The sequence below is a fragment of the Scomber scombrus genome, chromosome 7 (genome assembly GCF_963691925.1).
Source record: "Scomber scombrus chromosome 7, fScoSco1.1, whole genome shotgun sequence".
Taxonomy (NCBI): domain Eukaryota; kingdom Metazoa; phylum Chordata; class Actinopteri; order Scombriformes; family Scombridae; genus Scomber; species Scomber scombrus.
In genome coordinates this window covers 28,340,837-28,358,567 of record NC_084976.1, presented here as the reverse complement: position 1 = coordinate 28,358,567, position 17,731 = coordinate 28,340,837, and the positions used below count along the sequence as shown (strand labels likewise).

Genomic DNA, 17,731 nt, shown 5'->3' with positions numbered 1-17,731 from the left:
TGTGTGTGTGTGTGTGTGTGTGTGTGTGTGTGTGTGTGTGTGTGTGTGTGTGTGTGTGTGTGTGTGTGTGTGTGTGTGTGCATGTGTGTGTGTGCATTTTCCTGGGGAAGAGAGTGGGACATCCTGTGATAGTGACTCAACACATCCCCCCCCTCAACACACACACACACACGCACACACACATGTTGTTTACCCCTTTGAAGCTGCTAACAGACATTTCCCAGGCACACACACACACACAGACACACACACGCACACACACACACACACAAACACTCATCATAATGACTGAAAAAAACTTTATTTTGACACAGAAAAAGTTGTGTTTTCAGTGTGTGTGTCTGTGTGTGTGTCTGTGTGTCTGTGTGTGTGCAGCTCATGGCCTCAGGTGAAAGCGCCTGCTGGCTGCTTCCTCGCAAACAAAAGTCTGTGTGTGTGTGTGTGTATGTGTGTGTGTCTCTGTGTGTGAGGAAAAATGGGGGTGTGTTGTGAGGCGGAGCCAGGAGGAGGGGTTTAGGATTTTGGGGGCGTGGCCTGAGGGAGAGACACATACAGCTCTCTCCAACATAGAAAGAGACCGTTTCACTTTGTCAGACAGACAGAGGATCTCTGGACATTGACTGGATCAGACATACACACACAGAGACACACACACACACACACACACATTCATACCAGTGTGGAGTATCAGCGCTCGGAGAGGGACGGACAGAGGGGGAGAACTGCACCTGTCCCACACACACAGTCTATCTCACACACATATACAGAGAGAGGCTCTAATCAGTCGTCCCTATGTGTGGATGGGACCAAAGTTACACGGTGAGTCCCGGTCACAAGCTGACTTCTTTACATTTTATATCTAAAGAAAGAAAACTTTTTTAAAGGGCTTTATTTCAGCTTTTTAAATCAGATTTTAAACTCTTTTTTTGTTGTTTTTTTGTGTTTTTTTTACTTTTCTTTGAATTAAAATGTCTGGATTGACTTTTAAGGCAACTTTAAAGATGTTTTTTTTTGGTGTTTTGAATCTAAATTGACTTATTTTTAAGTTGAAGAAAAGTCAGATTTTGTGGCTTTAATTGGTGCTTGTGTCTTGACGGGACGTTTAAAGAAGCTCTGACTTAAGATTGAGGCTCACTTGAGTTCTTTTATTTCTGGATTCAGGAGACGTTCTTTTACATTATTATTTTCATTTAATATGAGTTGCTGCAGGTGTTTTTTTGTTTTGTTTTTGCACTTTTTATGGATTAAGAAAAGATTGTTTTAACTTCCACTTTAAAGGTGTTTTTTTCTTAGTTTTCTCAGCACCTCCGTTTTGGATTTAAAGCTTTTTTCTCTGCAGATTTTAACGATTTGTTAATATAAACTGTTGCATTCAGAGGTGAACATGAGTTGCTTTAGGTCAGTGAAGTATCCTCATATATATCATTTAGACTTTTTTCTCTACTTATATATATTTATAGAAGTGAGACCAAAAAAAAAAGCGTGTGATTTCCTTTACCTGCTTTCCCCTGATTGATAGTGCAACAGCTCACGAGGTTGCATCTTGACTTGACTTCTGAAATTGTACCTTCGTTTGAAATTCCTGTGACTGCGTGCAGACTCAGCTTTTATATTTTCAGTTGGCCTAAAATGTGCAAGAGGTGAATTGGTTCTTGGTTCTTGGTTTCACTATTAGTTTTCAATGTTGCAGCTGTTATGCAAATAGATCTTGAGGTTCTGCTGAGAGTTGAAATATTGAGAAGCTTTTACATAAGCAGTCAAGTGTTTTATGTTGTTGTTATGTTGCTTCATTTAAATGTCAAATAGAGTAGAAACTGTTGTTCTGCTTGTTTGCTTTCTGTGGTAAAAAAAAAAGAAAAAGAAAAAAAAAGAGGCTCAGCTGCTATCAGAGAGAAATTATTTTTTTTCTCGCTGGAAATTTCATGGTTTTATAATTCAAATAATGGATTTTGCGGTTTGTGGGATTTGAATTTAATTTCAGTGTTTTGCTTTTGCTCCAGTCTGGTGGGTTTTTTGATGTTAAAGTTAAAGATTCAGACTTGAGTTTAAAGCGAAATGGATCAATTTTGATATCTTTTATACGTTTAAACTCATTTTTTTTTTTTGCATGTTTAGAACAAAAAAAGTTCTGCGATGTGCAAAAGAGCGCAAAACATATCAAATTTAATCTGCGCGTGAAGAGATGATGAGGATGAATTCAGTGGTTTTCTTCAGCGCGTGACGCCTGAAAGCGATTTTTAGAAATATCAGCTTTTATATATATTTTTATTTTTTATTTTAAATCACTCAGAGACAGTTTGAGTTCTTCTCTTTTGTGTCAGTTCTTGCTTCTGTTTGGATGAAGAAAAGAAAAAAAGTCGTTAGCTGTGACTGGAGCCAGTTGGATGTGAAATAATTCTCTTTCTTGTGGCTGCAGAAGAATTTAGAGAGCCGAGTGCGGTGACTGAAGATCTGCTGCTTTCCGCTTGTCTGCGTGGGACGAGCAGCATGTTTGTCCCTGTGTGGATATCTAGCTCTGTGTGTGTGTGTGTGTGTGTGTGTGTGTGTGTGTGTGTGTGTGTGTGTGTGTGTGTGTGTGTGTGTGTGTGTGTGTGTGTGTGTGTGTGTGTGTGTGTGGGATTGTCTTGGGTGGGATCACGTTTGAAGTTTTGTTTGCGCTGCTGTGGCCCCCCAAATGGAAAAGTTTTGGCGCTCCCTTCCTCAATGCCCCCCTCCTCCTCCTCCTTCTCCTCCTTCTCCTCGTCCTTTTACCAACACACACACACACACACGCGCGCGCTGGGAGTCGGGATGATTTGCCGGTTCCGCTGCAGTGCCACTCTGCTTCCAATTTTAGCTTCATTCAGACACAGACAGCGTTTCCTTCCTCCTTTCCTTCAACCCGAGGGAGAGAGACGGGGAGGAGGGAGATACGCAGGAGAGTTTAGATTTAAATAAGGCGCCAAATTGTTGAGCAAATTCAAACATTTCTCCACTAACCGATTCGTCTTAGTTGCACTTTCATTGTTTACTGTATGAAAATGAGTCAAATGTAAAGTTAATTTGCTTCAGAGAGAGAGAGAAGTGGAGAAAGGGAAAGGAAGAAAGGTTAAAAATAGCAAACTCACCATTAATGGAACAATAATCTGACTTTTCTTCTTATTGTTTTATTTTCAGAAGCTGATTTAAATACTTTTAAACTCATTAAAGTAAAATGTGAATGAAGCATCTAACTTGTAATCTGACTTAATTTGTCATAAAAGGATTATTATATAATAGGAAGCGAGCATCATTTTTATATCATGAGACACAAACTGTTGAGTTACTCAATCAGTTCCTCTTCACTCCTCTTTGATCAGCGCGCTCTTATCTCTGCCTGACTCATTTTCATTTCATTTCATCTCACCTTGTGGTTTTTATAGACTTAAAAAGAGAAAGATAAATAACAAATCAATCAGTTTGATGCATTTCGGAGCCAAGAAACACGAACAGATACCAGCAGTCGTTACATCTGAGCAGAGAAGGTTTGAATCAAATCTAAATCATACCAGTAAATACGAGTAAAACATTTTACAGTAATGGAGGGGGGATATTTTGGTCCAATAATAGCCGTATTATATTCTTATCATATTAAAGTGAGCAGATGATTACTGGAGTAAATGAATGAATGAATGCAGCTTTTATTCCATGATTGGTTCCCAAATTAGTTAATGTTTTCTCTCAGTAGTTGACAAGACAGTTTCCTGTCTGCTCCTAAGTGTGCGTGTGTATGTGTGTGTGTGTGTGTGTGTGTGTGTGTGTGTGTGTGTGTGTGTGTGTGTGTGTGTGTGTGTGTGCGTGTGTGTGACAGCAATGTTAGTCAGACCCCCCCCCCACTGAGTCACCACACATGATAATCACAGCTCTTCCTATCCTCATCTCCTTTTTTTTTCTTACATTTTTGTTATCTTTTTTCCCACTTAGTCCGCCACGCCTCTGTCTGCTTACATCTTCCTTTCTTTCTCTTTTTTTTCTCCTTCCTTCCTGCACTTTCTCCTTGTCTTTTTTTTTCTTTACACTCTATTTATTTGCATTTCTTTGCTCTCACCTTTCGTGTATCCTCATCTTTTGTCCTTCTCATTTTCCTTCCATTCTTCTCTCGTGTCCTTCCTTCCTTCTTTTATTCATTCTTTCTTTTTTCTCTCACATCTCCTTATGTTTTTGCACTTTTCTGTTCATCATGAGTGGACATGTTTTTTAAAAAATCTCTCTTTTTGTCTCCCTCTCTCTCTCTCTTTCTCGACCAGGCGACCTCTCATAGCTCGGCCATGTTGACCAGTGAGGGGGCGCACACCATGGAGCAGGACGACACACAACACGGAGTGAAAATGGCCTCCGCCGCCACCACCACCACAACGACAGCCGCCGCCGGTGCCAGTTCAGACGGAGCGGAGACAATGACAGACACAGACGTAGACATGGAGATGGAGGAGGCGGACATGACACGCTGGACGGAGGAAGACTTTGAGGAGAAGTGCACGTACATTGTCAAAGACACACCGTGGGAGGCGGGGCCAGATGGTGACGCCATGGCAACGACAACAACCAGAGCAGAGGCGTCTCTGCCCAGAAACCTGGCGTTCAAGCACTCAGCTGATAGCAAGGTCAGACTCTCACTCACACACACACACACACACACACACACACACACACACACAGACACACACACACACACACACACACACAGACATAGTGGCAGACATTCTAACTTTCTCTCTAGAGAAAACCTACACACACACACACACACACACACTCAAAAGTGAGTCAGATGTGGGTCATGTAATGAAGATGGGGTCGTGTCTCGTTGTAAGAGACACACACACACACACACACAAACACACACACACATTACAGGCAGGAATCCGTGTGTGAAAAAATGCCTGAAGCAAGATTCACTCACACACACACAAACACTGTAACTGAAGTGTGATATGTGTTTAAACTGCATCTTCATCAGCGCGCATCCGTCCGTAAAGACTCGTTCTGTATCTGAGAAAACAATGATGGCTTCATCCTGTGTGTGTGTGTGTGTGTGTGTGTGTGAGTGTCTGTGTGTGTCTTATACATCATTAAACTATCTGCAGTACCTGATCTTGCTGGCAGGGGGAGCTGTTCAGCATCCCAACCAACACAAGCTGAGCAGCTGAGTGACATTTTAGGTATAATGACACCTCATATGTCAAACCCCAAAGTGGTTTTTATTTGATTCAGAGTGTCTTGAAACTGTACATCATCAGTCAAATGCTTACATCAGCCTCTGAAATTACAGCCGGCTTACTGGTGATGATAAATAAATGGAGTCAGTTACATATATAGTTTGGTCAGTTTTTTAAGTAACAAGTGTGCAACCTCGTGATCCTTTGACAAACCTCAAAGAATGAAGTGTTCGTCATTGATTGAACTGGAGGTGAAAAAGTCAAATTGTCAAAGTGTCAAAGTTTGAAACCGAGGTTTGATAACAGAGTATAGATCTGTGATGCACTCAACCAAACTGACCCTTAAATTGTGGCGTTGTGGATGTTAAAAATAAAAAACAGGGTGTTTAGCCTCTGAAAGTTGAAATTCGTAGTTGTAAATTTGCATTTAGGGGGGCAATTTTCATTTGTATTACTCAATAAGAATGATCAGTATTTATTACTGCTCCAAACACATATTCAGTCAACTCAAGAGCAAAAAGAAAAAGCCTTAAAAGTAATAATTTGCTTTACATTTAAGCTTAAAAGTCTCTTCCTAAAGGCTAAAACTCCTGCTGCAGTTGTTGATCTATGCTGTCAGACAGATTGAATGTTTTTTTTTAAAAAGTGCATGAATGCAGGTTAAAAGGTCAAAACTTTTCTGACACCTTGTGAGGTTTTTTTTTTGTCGGCATGGTATAGATTTTCTCATCAGGGAAGCTTATCAACAGGAAACTGTGGAAAGAACCAGAGCGGCAGAGAGAAGTGTGTTTTGTTTACGAGCAGATAAACGCTATCAGCTAATATTTATCTGCTCTGAGAGAGAGAGAGAGAGGAAGAAGGGAAAGGCTGAGGATGGGAGTTTGTAGCTTTGATCAAAGAAGATTGAGTTTTTTTGGGGTTTAAAGGAGAAGAGAGAGAGAGAGAGAGAGAGAGAGAGAGAGAGAGAGAGAGAGAGAGAGAGAGAGAGAGAGAGAGCATTGTAAAAGCCTGTTAATAAGTAAGAAAAACCTCCTGTTGCACACTAATGTCTGGTCTTATGGAGGGAAAAGGGGAAAGGGGGATTTCCCATGTCACCGGGGAACAAGGGGGTTTGGGAAAGATGTCTGTTTGCGTGGGTTATGCATGAAGAAAATGTGTGTGTGTGTGTGTGTGTGTGTGTGTGTGTGTGTGTGTGTGTGTGTGTGTGTGTGTGTGTGTGTGTGTGTGTGTGTATCTCCACCATCCACGGCTGGAGCCTGATGTCTAGTCGCCCCCATAATCCCTCGCTTTTTCTCTTCCTCCTCTTCTACTTCTTCTTCTTCTTCCTCCTCCTCCTCCTCCTCCTCCCATTTTTTTTGTCCTTTAATCAAATCAGACGAGAAACAGAAAAAAAGAGAAGAAAAAAAAAAGAAGAAGAAGAAGAGTGAAACAAAAGATTTTTTTTTTCTTTTTTTTTTTTGAGTATCTGGATGTTTTCCCCCCTGAAGCGTCTGAAGTGGCAGCGGTTTTGGTTTGATGTGGCGGCGAGTTGAACTGTGACGAGAGAGAGAGAGAGAGAGAGAGAGAGAGAGAGAAAGAGAGAGAGAGAGAGAGAAAGAGAGAGAGTACTAGATTTGAATGAACAGATCTTCATATTTTTTCTTTTTTTTTGGTCACGCACACAGTTCTTTTAATGAGGTGACGCGTGAAGACGTTTCATTAATCATCTTCCCTGCTGACAGGTGGTTGATAGTGTGTGTGTGTCTGTGTTTATGTTCACAATAAGACTTAATGAGACTTAATGACACATATCACTGAAGGATGTGCACAATGGAATGAAAACACACACACACTCAGTAACAACCGCAAGAAAAAGTAAAAAAAAAAGTGTGTTATCACTAAAAATCTTTATGCACTTGCATCTTAACGAGGTCAAATTGGACGTTTTAAGTCATTAAAAGCAGGTTAATAAACTGAATTTTGCAGGGATATCACACAGACGTTGTCATACTTTACATTCATATTTATAAACGAAGGGGTTTGAATAATAAAACATTACATACAGGAAAGGGGGGAGTAGTAATAGAGCGCTAGAAGGATGTAAACCACTGTAAAAAAAACACATCAAAAGAAGAAGGAAATGAGCTTTTCACACTGGTGGCAGTTTTGAACACGTTGAAGACGTTGCACACAAACGCGTGAACATGCTGTTATTGTCTTAACACCACATCATTACTTGTTAAGACACAAAAAAATTTAGAGTGCAAAGTTATAATAAAAACTTCAGATGTCACACACACACACACACATACACACACACACACCTCATCAAGCACAATCCACTTCAAAGACGGCGTCGATCTTTTGTCTAACCTGTGTTTTTTTGGGTGTGTGTGTGTCTGTGCGCAGGTGGTCGGCGTGTGCAGCAGGGAGTACATCCCCAAGGGAACTCGCTTCGGTCCCCTGGTGGGCGAGATCTACACGGCCGACAGCGTCCCCAAGGATGCCAACCGGAAGTACTTTTGGAGAGTAAGTGACCACACACACGGAAAACGCACAAAAATAAACAGACACACACTTCCTCAGAAGCCGGAGAGAGACCCCTTCCTGTGATGTCACGCCCGTCTGAAGTCGCTCAGTGGAACAGGAAACTGGGCTCGCTGTTTTTCTCTGTGTGTGTGTGTGTGAGAGAGTGTGTTTGAGTGTGGGTGTGTGTGTGAGTGTGTGTGTGTGTGTGAGAAAGAAAGAAAGAAAGAAAGAAAGAAAGAGAAATGGGGATGTGATGTCACCTTCACACAAATAACATGTCATACTTTGGTTCCTGTAAGTCCACACGTACACACACACACACACACACACACACACACACACACACACACACACACACACACACGAGACGCATACATACCGTTCAACTGAATACACTCGATAACTACCCGTAACTGACAGTGAGAGTACACACGCTCACAAACCACTTACCTGACCACCTCCTATTGTGTGTGTGTGTGTGTGTGTGTGTGTGTACGTGTGTGTGTGTGTGACTGCCATTAAAAGAAAGACTCACTATGCGTCTTAACCACAAACACACAAAATCAAATAGGTGTTCCATTCATACTCATATCTCACTTTCTCACGCACGCACGAACACACACTGAGCCGAGAGAACGAGATAGAGAGAGAGAGTGAAAGAGAGAGAGAGAGAGAGAGAGACAGAGAAAGAGAGAGAGAGGGGGAGGAGAGGTAGAAAAATGAGTTGGTTCTTCCTTTCTCTTTTCAATATAAAAAGAGGATCTCATCCTCCTCGACGCTCTTGTCTGTTTCTGTCTGTTCGTCCGTCAGTAGGAGATGAAGCTGAAGAGAGGGACATGGTGAGGAATGAAAGGATGAAAGGATGGAGAGAGAGAGAGAGAGAAAGAGTTTTGACTTTTAGTATTTTACATTTTAAACAAGCTGTATTTCCTCTCTGCGAAGTACAGTTAGTTAAGTTTCTTATTTATTTGGTAAATCGTGTTTTAAAGTACTGATTACATTTTTATTTTATTTTTTAATTGTTATTTATCAGTCATTTATCATTAAGGCTGTGTATGAGGTGTTTAATCAACTAGTTTATCACTTAATTACACATTTGTATTATTAAGATTTAATTAATTAATTAATTAAGATGAATTACTTTTGTTCTTATGTAGTTGCTGATTCACTTAAACTGTTCAATTAGTGAGTCAACAAAGTGATTAAATGTATTAAAAAGCTGTGAATAAAGACAGCTACTGGTACAAATCATAGCATTTTATAAATTTAGAACCAACTGAATTAATTTAATTGAATCATGTCCTTTTGTTTTGTGAGAAAGAAAGAAAAAAAGAAACAAAGGATAACAGAATTCAGATCAAAAATAGCTAATAATGACTTGATTAAATTAAAACCTAAATTAACTCCTCCGTCTTCCCTCTTCCCTCGCTCCAGATCTATGAGGACAGAGAGTTCCACCACTTCGTCGACGGCCTGGACGAGACCCGCTCTAACTGGATGCGGTACGTGAACCCTGCCCACTCGGAGGCAGAGCAGAACCTGGCGGCTTGTCAGAATGGCATGGAGATTTACTTCTACACGGTGAAGCCCGTCCCAGCCGGCGCCGAGCTGCTCGTGTGGTACTGCCACGACTTCGCCCGACGCCTCAACTACCCGCCGTCCGGAGAGCTGATGATGCAGAAACTCAGTAAGTCCTCTAATAACATTTTAATAATCAGTCTAGGATGATCGGAAATATAAATTGTCTTTTTTTAAATTATTTATTTATATTATAACAGTTTTCTGGCCTTAAAGGTCATTTTTTTTTATGTTTATCTCTTTTTATTAATTATTATTTGAGCTGCTAACTTAAAAAAAAAAAAAGTTAGGGTAATGTAGGTGTGTCCATGTGTCTTGAGTGTGTCCTGTCGCCGCTCTTAAAGCCTCTAAAAGCCTTCCTCTGTGAACGTTAGCCTGTCATTATCTCACACACACACACACACACACACACACACATGCACACACACACTCATACATACACAATACTATACAAACTTACAACCTTTCATCTCTGTCAGTGCCATCGTTGAATTTGTGTGTGTGTGTGTGTGTGTGTGTGTCAGTGACAGTGTAATTACACAGACGGGGGCGGGAGGGGGGGATATGGCCCCTAATGCCACAGTCTTACACACTTAAAGACCCGCTTTTAACATGAAAGCTCGCACATACACACTCACACACAGTCTTTCTCAACTTCAATAAAAAAAAAAAAAAAGAGCCAGAGACGCTGTGTATTTGCATGACTGCGTTTGTCTTCCTTGACCTTTTTTTATGGGGAGAAACTACTAAAAGTAAGCGTCAGACTTCTCCGTCCTAACAAACACAGGAAAAAGTGTTATTATTATTATTCTTACTAAACTAACTGCTAATATCAACCCCAAAACCTCTAAATCTAAACCTTTGATATAACTAAAAGACACACATTTTGGACTTCACACACGATCATGACACTGCAGACTAACGGCACTTATCCGCTTTTAGCCGAGCTGATCAAAGAGAGAGTGAGCTAAGAGGGAAACAAAGAGAGAGAGTGGGAGCTCAGGGGTTTCTAGCTTTGACTGGAGGCTAATAGCAGTGTTAAGGTGGTAGAGGAACTAGACCCAGCCCGGGCGGCTCCACTGCCCGGGGAGAAATGCGCATGACCTGGGGGGGATGGAGGCCAGAGGAAGCCTCCCTCCTCCCTTCTCTCTTAAGCTTGTGTGTTTGTGCATACAGTATATGTGTTGTCTTTAATTAGCTTCCTCTTGTCACTGAGCCCCACAGGCTCCTATTGACCCACCACTGACTTTAATACCGATGCTTACCTGCAGCAGGAACATTCACCTGCACTCGGCTACAGTTTTGTCTGTTTTTTTTTAGCTTTTTTTTTTTAGTTTCAGCGCTTTAAGATTTGATCCTTTTTCTTTTTTCGGTCTGCTGAGTGTACGTTTCTAAAATGAGTACGACTTTTGACTGTTGGTGTGGTCCACGGGAGTTTGAGCACTAAAAAACGAAGTCAGAAATAATCTCATCGGCTGACTAAAACCAAGAAAACCACAATGTTTCTGACTAACTAACGTTAAACCGAAACTCACTTAAAAGGGCAAAAGGTAAAGGAAGAGGAAGCTACTCTTAAGTATCCTGGTGGTTTGTGCTGCTGACTGAAAAAATGCAAGTCAGTTATTGAAGCGAGCTGTGTAGAATAGAAAGCACACTCATAAAATATAAAAAATGCACAAATACCACTGTGTTGTTGTAGGTTATGACAATGGCAACAGATATAACTTGATATTGTCAATTACTAACTATTACTTTGACTTCACTTCCATCTTTTTAATCCAATTTGGCTTCTTTTTTGCGTGTTTTGGCTTATGTTCACCCACTCATCAGATCACCTCCACCTCTAGAGCTGATCCATTTTTAGAAGAAGTGAAGAAAAGAGTCTATTTAGTCTATAGATTATTTAATCAATAAAAATCCAACTAGAGAAGATGATGCAACTCACTCAACTCTACTGACTTCAGGACTTCTGGTTTTTGCTCTTTAGCTCTTCTTTCGAAGCTGTTGAAGGGTTTCCAGCGCAGTCATAGCAAAACCAGACGTGTGTGTTGACATCTGTGTGCGTGTGTGTGTGTATGTGCGTGCATGTGTGTGTGTGCGTGAGCAGAATGACTGAGAGTGCACCGTTGTCTCACTCCCTCACTTTCTCCTCTCTCTTCTTCTTCTTTCTCTCTCTCTTGCTCTTTTTTTGTCGCCGTCGTTTAGCATTCTTCAAGTGTTAGCACTTGAAGGCACCTGTCAGCCATGTGTGTGTGTGTGTGCTTGTGAGTGTGTTTGTGTGTGTGTGTGTGTGTGTGTGTGTGCGTGTTGTGTTCAAAGAGGCTCTACCGACAAAAACACTCTCTCTTCTAACACTCACACACAAAATCATAAGTGGGACATGCCAACAGAGTCACATCCACTCTTTTCATCTCAAACAGATGCTAGCTCACACATACTGTGCTTGTGTGTGTGTGTGTGTGTGTGTGTGTGTGTGTGTGTGTGTGTGTGTGTGTGTGTGTGTGTGTGTGTGTGTGTGTGTGTGTGTGTGCGTCGGCCATTTGCCTGATATATTTGGCACTTGAAAGGAACAGAACAAGTTGGAGGAGGGAGTGCTGGAGGTAGAGTTGCACCCCCCCCCCTCCCCTTTTCCACCTCCTCTGTTGACTACTTGAACTTCCTGGCAGAAGGGCCGTGCTGACAGATTGATATCTCCAAGATGGCTGCCCTGTTTGTTTTCTGGAAGAGGGAAAGAGGGAGGAGTAAGAGGAGGAGGAGGAGGAAGGCTAACTGATAACCCCAGTGTTTACTCACTGCCACTATACTACCGATGCAAGGGTCACCGACTATGTGTGTGTGCGCGTGTGCGTGCGTGTGAGGGGTTGAATTAGGGAGGGGGGGAGAAGGGGGAGTCAAGAACATTTCACGAGTGCTGGTGCTCAGGATTAACTTTGACAACCTCCATCTTTCTCACACACACTCACTTACTCTCATACACACACACACACACGCTCCCCTCTGGGCGACCTCATGGTAAAAAGTTGACTGGGCAGTAAATGAGCTTATAGATAATAGACGGCGGCGTTTTAAGGGCCCGACTTCAGCCATTTAACAGCCGAGATGTGCTGCGAGCTGACACGCCAGAGCTTTTAGAGTCTGCGTGTGTGAGCTCTCGTCCTAATCCGCTCTTTCATCATGCGGAGGAGACAGTAGATGTTAGTGACTGAAGAGGAAGCTCCGTGATTTAACCTTTGACCTGGAAACAACAGAGAATGCTCAGGAAAATCAGGGGAGTAGAGGAGCTTGATCAAACGTGTGTGTGGGTGTGTGTGTGTTCTCCAAAAGTGGGAGAGTCAACAAATCAGACAGAGGCCTCTGTCTGCAGGCGCCTCTGTGTGTGTACCTTGTCACAAGGTCTGTGTGTGCATTTGTGTGTGTGTGTCTGTGTGTGTGTGTGTGTGTGTGTGTGTGTGTGGAGGGCAGGTGGAGGCCAAGCTTTTTCGGAAAGTATCTTTATATCTGTAGCAGGAAACTTTCCATCAGTCCTGTCTGTCTGCCATCATTTTGATTTTATCTTGATTTTATAGACACACACACATACACACAGAGAGATAGCACACACACACACACACACAGACACAAAGCAAAGTGCCCAAAGGCAGCTGTCACGCCTCACTTCCTGTCTTTTGCCCCCGTTCTCGCCCTTCACGCTCGTTCGTCAAATCTGTCACCTTAATTGGCCCACTGAGTTACTAATGGTGTTCCTTTACCCTGCGACACACACACACACACACACATGCACACACACACACAGACATAAGGTTTATATCTACTGTTAGTTTCAGTTTTAAAGGAATTTTAAAAGTGTTTATGTTGTTAAACAGAAACCATGATTACTATTTTAAATGGCACTAATTGGAATAATTAATTAATGAGGCCCTCGGGGAACGAACAGGACCACACCTTGCTCAGGTGAACTCTCTCTGACCCTTCTCTCTCTCTTTTTGTCTCTCCAGAGCAGTCTCTCCTGGAGGTCAAGCAGCAGCAGGTGAGCAGTGAGGAGCGTGCGGTGGAAGCCTCCAGCCCGTCCCCCATCTCGGTGACCCCCACCCCGCCCAAGAGGGAACACAGCGTCCTCTCAATTCTGCGCGGCACCAACAGCACCTCTTCCTCCTCGTCCTCCAGACGGGAGCCCAGCCGGCCGCTTCCCACCCGCCCCCGCTGCGCCGACAGCCCCGAGCGCCCTTTGTACCCCCGCGCCATCTACCCGGCTCTCAGGACCCACCCTCACGCCCCCGAAGACTTCCTCGGCCACAAGCCCGGCCAGCTGGGTTACCCTCGTTCCCCTGGCAACCAGTCCTCGGCTACACCCAGCCCGTCGGCGAGGAGCAGCCCAGACAGCAGCCCTCAAGGGAGCCCCTCTGGGCCGGTGCCATCCCCTGCATCTTTCTACCCCACCGGACTGAGTCCCTACCCCGGTTACTCCCCGCCATCTGCACCCCTCTCATCACCCTTCTACCCTCCAGGAGCCCCTTACTCTCGCTACCTCCTGCCCCATCATTACCCTCTGCCCGGAGGAACCGTCCTTCCCAGGATGTACCCCCTCTACAGCAACCTCCTGCCCCATCACATGCCCCTCCTGCCCTCCGACACAGCGGGGTTGAGATACCTGATGACCGACCCTCACCGCCCTTCCTCCATCTCCGCTCACAGAGACTTCCTCTTTCCCGGGCCCACCAGCGCCTTCTCAGCGGCCACCTCTCTGAAGGACAAAGCCGGGCCTCACCACCCTTATCCGGGGCACCCTCACCCACACGGATCGGCCCACGCCCCCTCCAGCGGATCCCCAACAGCAGGCACAGCGCCTCCCAGCGAGCGGGTACCAACCAAGCCTACCTCAGCTATGCTGGGCAACACCAGCGACCATCACTCCGACGAGGAGGCCATCAACTTGTCCAAAGTGAAGCGGGGCATTGGCTCAGCCGGCTACAAGGCGCTGCCCTACCCACTGAAGAAGCAGAACGGCAAAATCAAGTACGAGTGCAACGTGTGCAGCAAGACCTTTGGACAGCTGTCAAACCTGAAGGTGAGGCTCCAGACACCACATTGTTGTTCCGTGTTTGGCTTTCAGCAACATGTCTGCTTTGTCTGATTTACAGCACTATTTATCATTGCACTCTTTTGTACTGTGTAATTAGTAGGCCGCAGAGCAGGTTTACAGCACTTTAAAGAGCAAGGAGTGTCACAAAAGGCTTCTCAGGAAACACTTTACACAGATAGTGTTTCCCGTTCTCATGTGTTCTTGACATGTCAAGATAATCAAATAAATTAATCTGAATATGTCTAATCGGGCTTCTCTTCCTGTTTGCAGGTTCATCTTCGTGTCCACAGTGGAGAGAGACCCTTCAAATGTCAGACTTGTAGTAAAGGCTTCACCCAGCTGGCTCACCTGCAGAAACACTACCTGGTCCATACTGGGGAGAAGCCACATGAATGCCAGGTGAGACCGATGTTAGAAGATGTTTTAGTTCCTAAACAGATTAATTAAAACCTAGATGTGAGGGTTAGTCGGTGCTAACTGCTAACATCATTTCTTTCGTCGCCTCTCCTCTCAGGTTTGTCACAAGCGCTTCAGCAGCACCAGCAACCTAAAGACTCACCTGCGCCTCCACTCAGGGGAGAAGCCCTACCACTGCAAACTCTGCCCAGCCAAGTTCACCCAGTTCGTCCACCTCAAATTGCACAAGCGGCTGCACTCCCGCGAGCGTCCACACAAATGCGCCCATTGCCACCGCCACTACATCCACCTGTGCAGCCTCCGACTTCACCTGAAGGGCTACTGCCTGGCGGCCAGCACCGGCCCCAGCACCTCGGCCGCCATGGAAGAGATGCAGCGCGCCAACGAGGAGATCGAGCGCTTCGACGTCAGCGAGCACGCCGAGCAGCTGGAGCAGCTGCAGGGAGGGATGGAGGTGGAGGACATGTTGGAGAAGCAGGTCTTGGGGATGCTGTGGAGGGAGGCCGACATCGAGTCCTCCCACTTTCACTCCCGCCACAAGAGCAGCGCCAGCGAGCTTCTGTCAGCGGGTTACGGCGTATACGAGTCCCCAAACGAGACGTCGGTCATCAAGATGCGGCGCAGCAGCCCCATCACGCCACTTCCTGCCAACGTCACTGTCAAGCAGGAGTCAGAGGATCACGCTTAAAGTTACTTTTGAACCCCAAAGAACAAAAAGTCAGACTGCATGACTCAAGGCGGACTGGGTTGCCAGGAGCAACAGCTGTAAATAAATAATTCTCTACCTGGTCGTCATCAGGAGTGACATCATGACCACACCAGGTTTTCAACCTATCAGGGACTCGCGTACTCAGGGCTACAAGAGACACTGTCCCATGACTACTTAGCGGTATCAGCGTTCAATATACTTATAGACAATCATCTACCCAGGACTTACCTTCAGTGTAATTAATATAATGCTATTATCATTATTGTTGTTGTATTATTTGGTCTCTATTTTCAAATGTCCTTGTTTTTTTTTGTTTTTTTTGATCAGTTAGTTGTTATATAACCTCCTTAATTTATTATACTTTTTATTTGTTGTCTTCAAAAGCAATAAGTGGAAGGCATGGTTACACTGACGGGGTGAAATCAATGTAAAAGACTATTTTTTTTGTTCATATTTCGTTTTTTGTTTTTTTTTTCTCTGTGGCCATTTCTGTGTAGATAGTCACTCTCTCTATGCCTGTATCCGTCCTGTGACCTCTGACCCATAGAACCAGGGGTGTCCACTCTTCAGGGTTTTATCTATTTAAATTTTTTTAAAACGATATAGCAGGTTAAAACAAAAAGGGTTGAAAACCTTGCCAAATTACGGCACATAAATTTGTTAATTTAGCAAAAAAAAAAAAAGAGCTTTATTTCAACCTTGCTTGATAGCTTCCCTAAAAGTATGTCTGTGTCCTTTTCTGATGCCTACTTAATTTAAAACGAAACGAAAAAGGGCATTTTTTTGTATATTTTTCACAACGGTTACCTCAGTGTGCATGTGAAGACATGAGTGTGTGTTTAAGTGTGTGTGTTTAAAAGGGACAGCTGAAGGTGGGAGCTTTCTATTTATTTGCTTTTTTTGCTACTTGAAGAAGAAGAAACCAAACTGAACTGGAGTGCAGCTCTTCACGTGGTCCAAAGGAGCGGCGGCGGCGGCGTTGGCGGTGAATCCTCCGCCGGCTCAACATGTAGCACATAACGGACTCGGGAGGCCGGCGGGACGCCTCCCTCTCGTTCCTCCTCTTGTTGTTTTTGTTGTTGTTGTTGTTGTTTTTTTTACTGCACTGTCAACCACCCAACAGGGAAGTGAATGTCCTCAGATTTAAGGATTCACACTTGACGCTAGTAACCAAAGTTCATGTTGCTTTAATTTCAAACGCACACCAAAAAGACACACAAACACACACACACAAAAAAGAAAAAGAAAAATTAAAACAAGGGAAGAAGGACTTGAGGAATCAAAATGCTGAAGAAGAGAAGATGTTGTATGTATATGATGATGATGATGATGATGATGATGATGATGATGATGATGAAGTGTTCGCTCCTTAGCTGTGGTCTCTCATTTTTTAGACGTTTTGTTGTTTTTTTTTGTTCTTGTTGTTTGTTAATATTTTGGTTGAGAAAAAATAGCCCCCTTCTTCAACCCCACCCGTCCGCCATCTTGTTAACGAACTGGCATACACCAAAGCACCTCGGCCTTCTTTTATGCACTGGCCCCCCCCCCTCTTCCTCCTCCTCCTCCTCTTCCTCCTCCTCCTCCTACTTTATAAACTTCAGTGCCGATGCTTGCACCATTTACAACGTGTACAATATCACTGAAACTGGTAATGATGGCATGAAGACTTAACTTAAATGTTACTACAGCAGCTGTGATTTTTTGTTTTGCAGCAGCAGCAGTTGTGCATCAAAAATCTGAATTTCCCTGTAACTCCTTCTGATTCGTTATGTTTGTCTCTTTACTAATGTTCGACCAAAGCATCTCTTTCTCTCTGATCAGAGCTTTTAACTCCAACGGAGAATCCCCGAAAGAACTGTCTCTGTTTACATTCTGGTTTACATAGTTATTTATGTGCAAAAATGTCAAAAAAGTGTAAATTATGATATAAATGTTCACTGCTTTAATCTAAACCCTGCGACTGTGTTTCATTCTTTCTACATGTGGTATGATAGTACTTATATATAATGAAAATGCAAGTGCACAAACTTAAAAAAGAATGTTTATCTTTACATATGACTACTTATGTATCCATACATCTAGTGTCATTTAACCAACAACTCAATGTAGAGCAGTAACATCCTAAAGCAACTTTCAGGGATAAATACTAGAATTAGTTAAATATATTTGCTGTGAAGGCAGCTAACAGCTAACTAGCACTTCTGCAGTAACTGTATCCACCATGGGCTGTTTAACAACTATATATTTTATATTTAAAAGTATATA

The 17,731-nt window shown here is 43.5% G+C and overlaps 1 protein-coding gene across 1 annotated transcript; it reads left to right on the top strand.

Annotated features, from left to right (window-relative positions):
* The first annotated feature begins 724 nt into the window (after positions 1-724).
* prdm1a (PR domain containing 1a, with ZNF domain) lies at positions 725-17,255 on the top strand. The gene is made up of 7 exons (XM_062422537.1): positions 725-819; positions 4,266-4,622; positions 7,563-7,682; positions 9,117-9,369; positions 13,256-14,325; positions 14,611-14,739; positions 14,855-17,255. The coding sequence occupies exons 1-7, from the start codon at positions 793-795 to the stop codon at positions 15,443-15,445; spliced, it is 2,547 nt and encodes an 848-aa protein (XP_062278521.1). The 5' UTR covers positions 725-792; the 3' UTR covers positions 15,446-17,255.
* The last annotated feature ends 476 nt before the right edge of the window (positions 17,256-17,731 follow it).

Coding starts and splice junctions, on each gene's coding strand:
- prdm1a (XM_062422537.1), top strand. CDS start 793: ATGTGTGGATGGGACCAAAGTTACACG. Junction 820..4,265: donor GATGGGACCAAAGTTACACG/GTGAGTCCCGGT, acceptor TTTCTCGACCAG/GCGACCTCTCATAGCTCGGC. Junction 4,623..7,562: donor AGCACTCAGCTGATAGCAAG/GTCAGACTCTCA, acceptor GTCTGTGCGCAG/GTGGTCGGCGTGTGCAGCAG.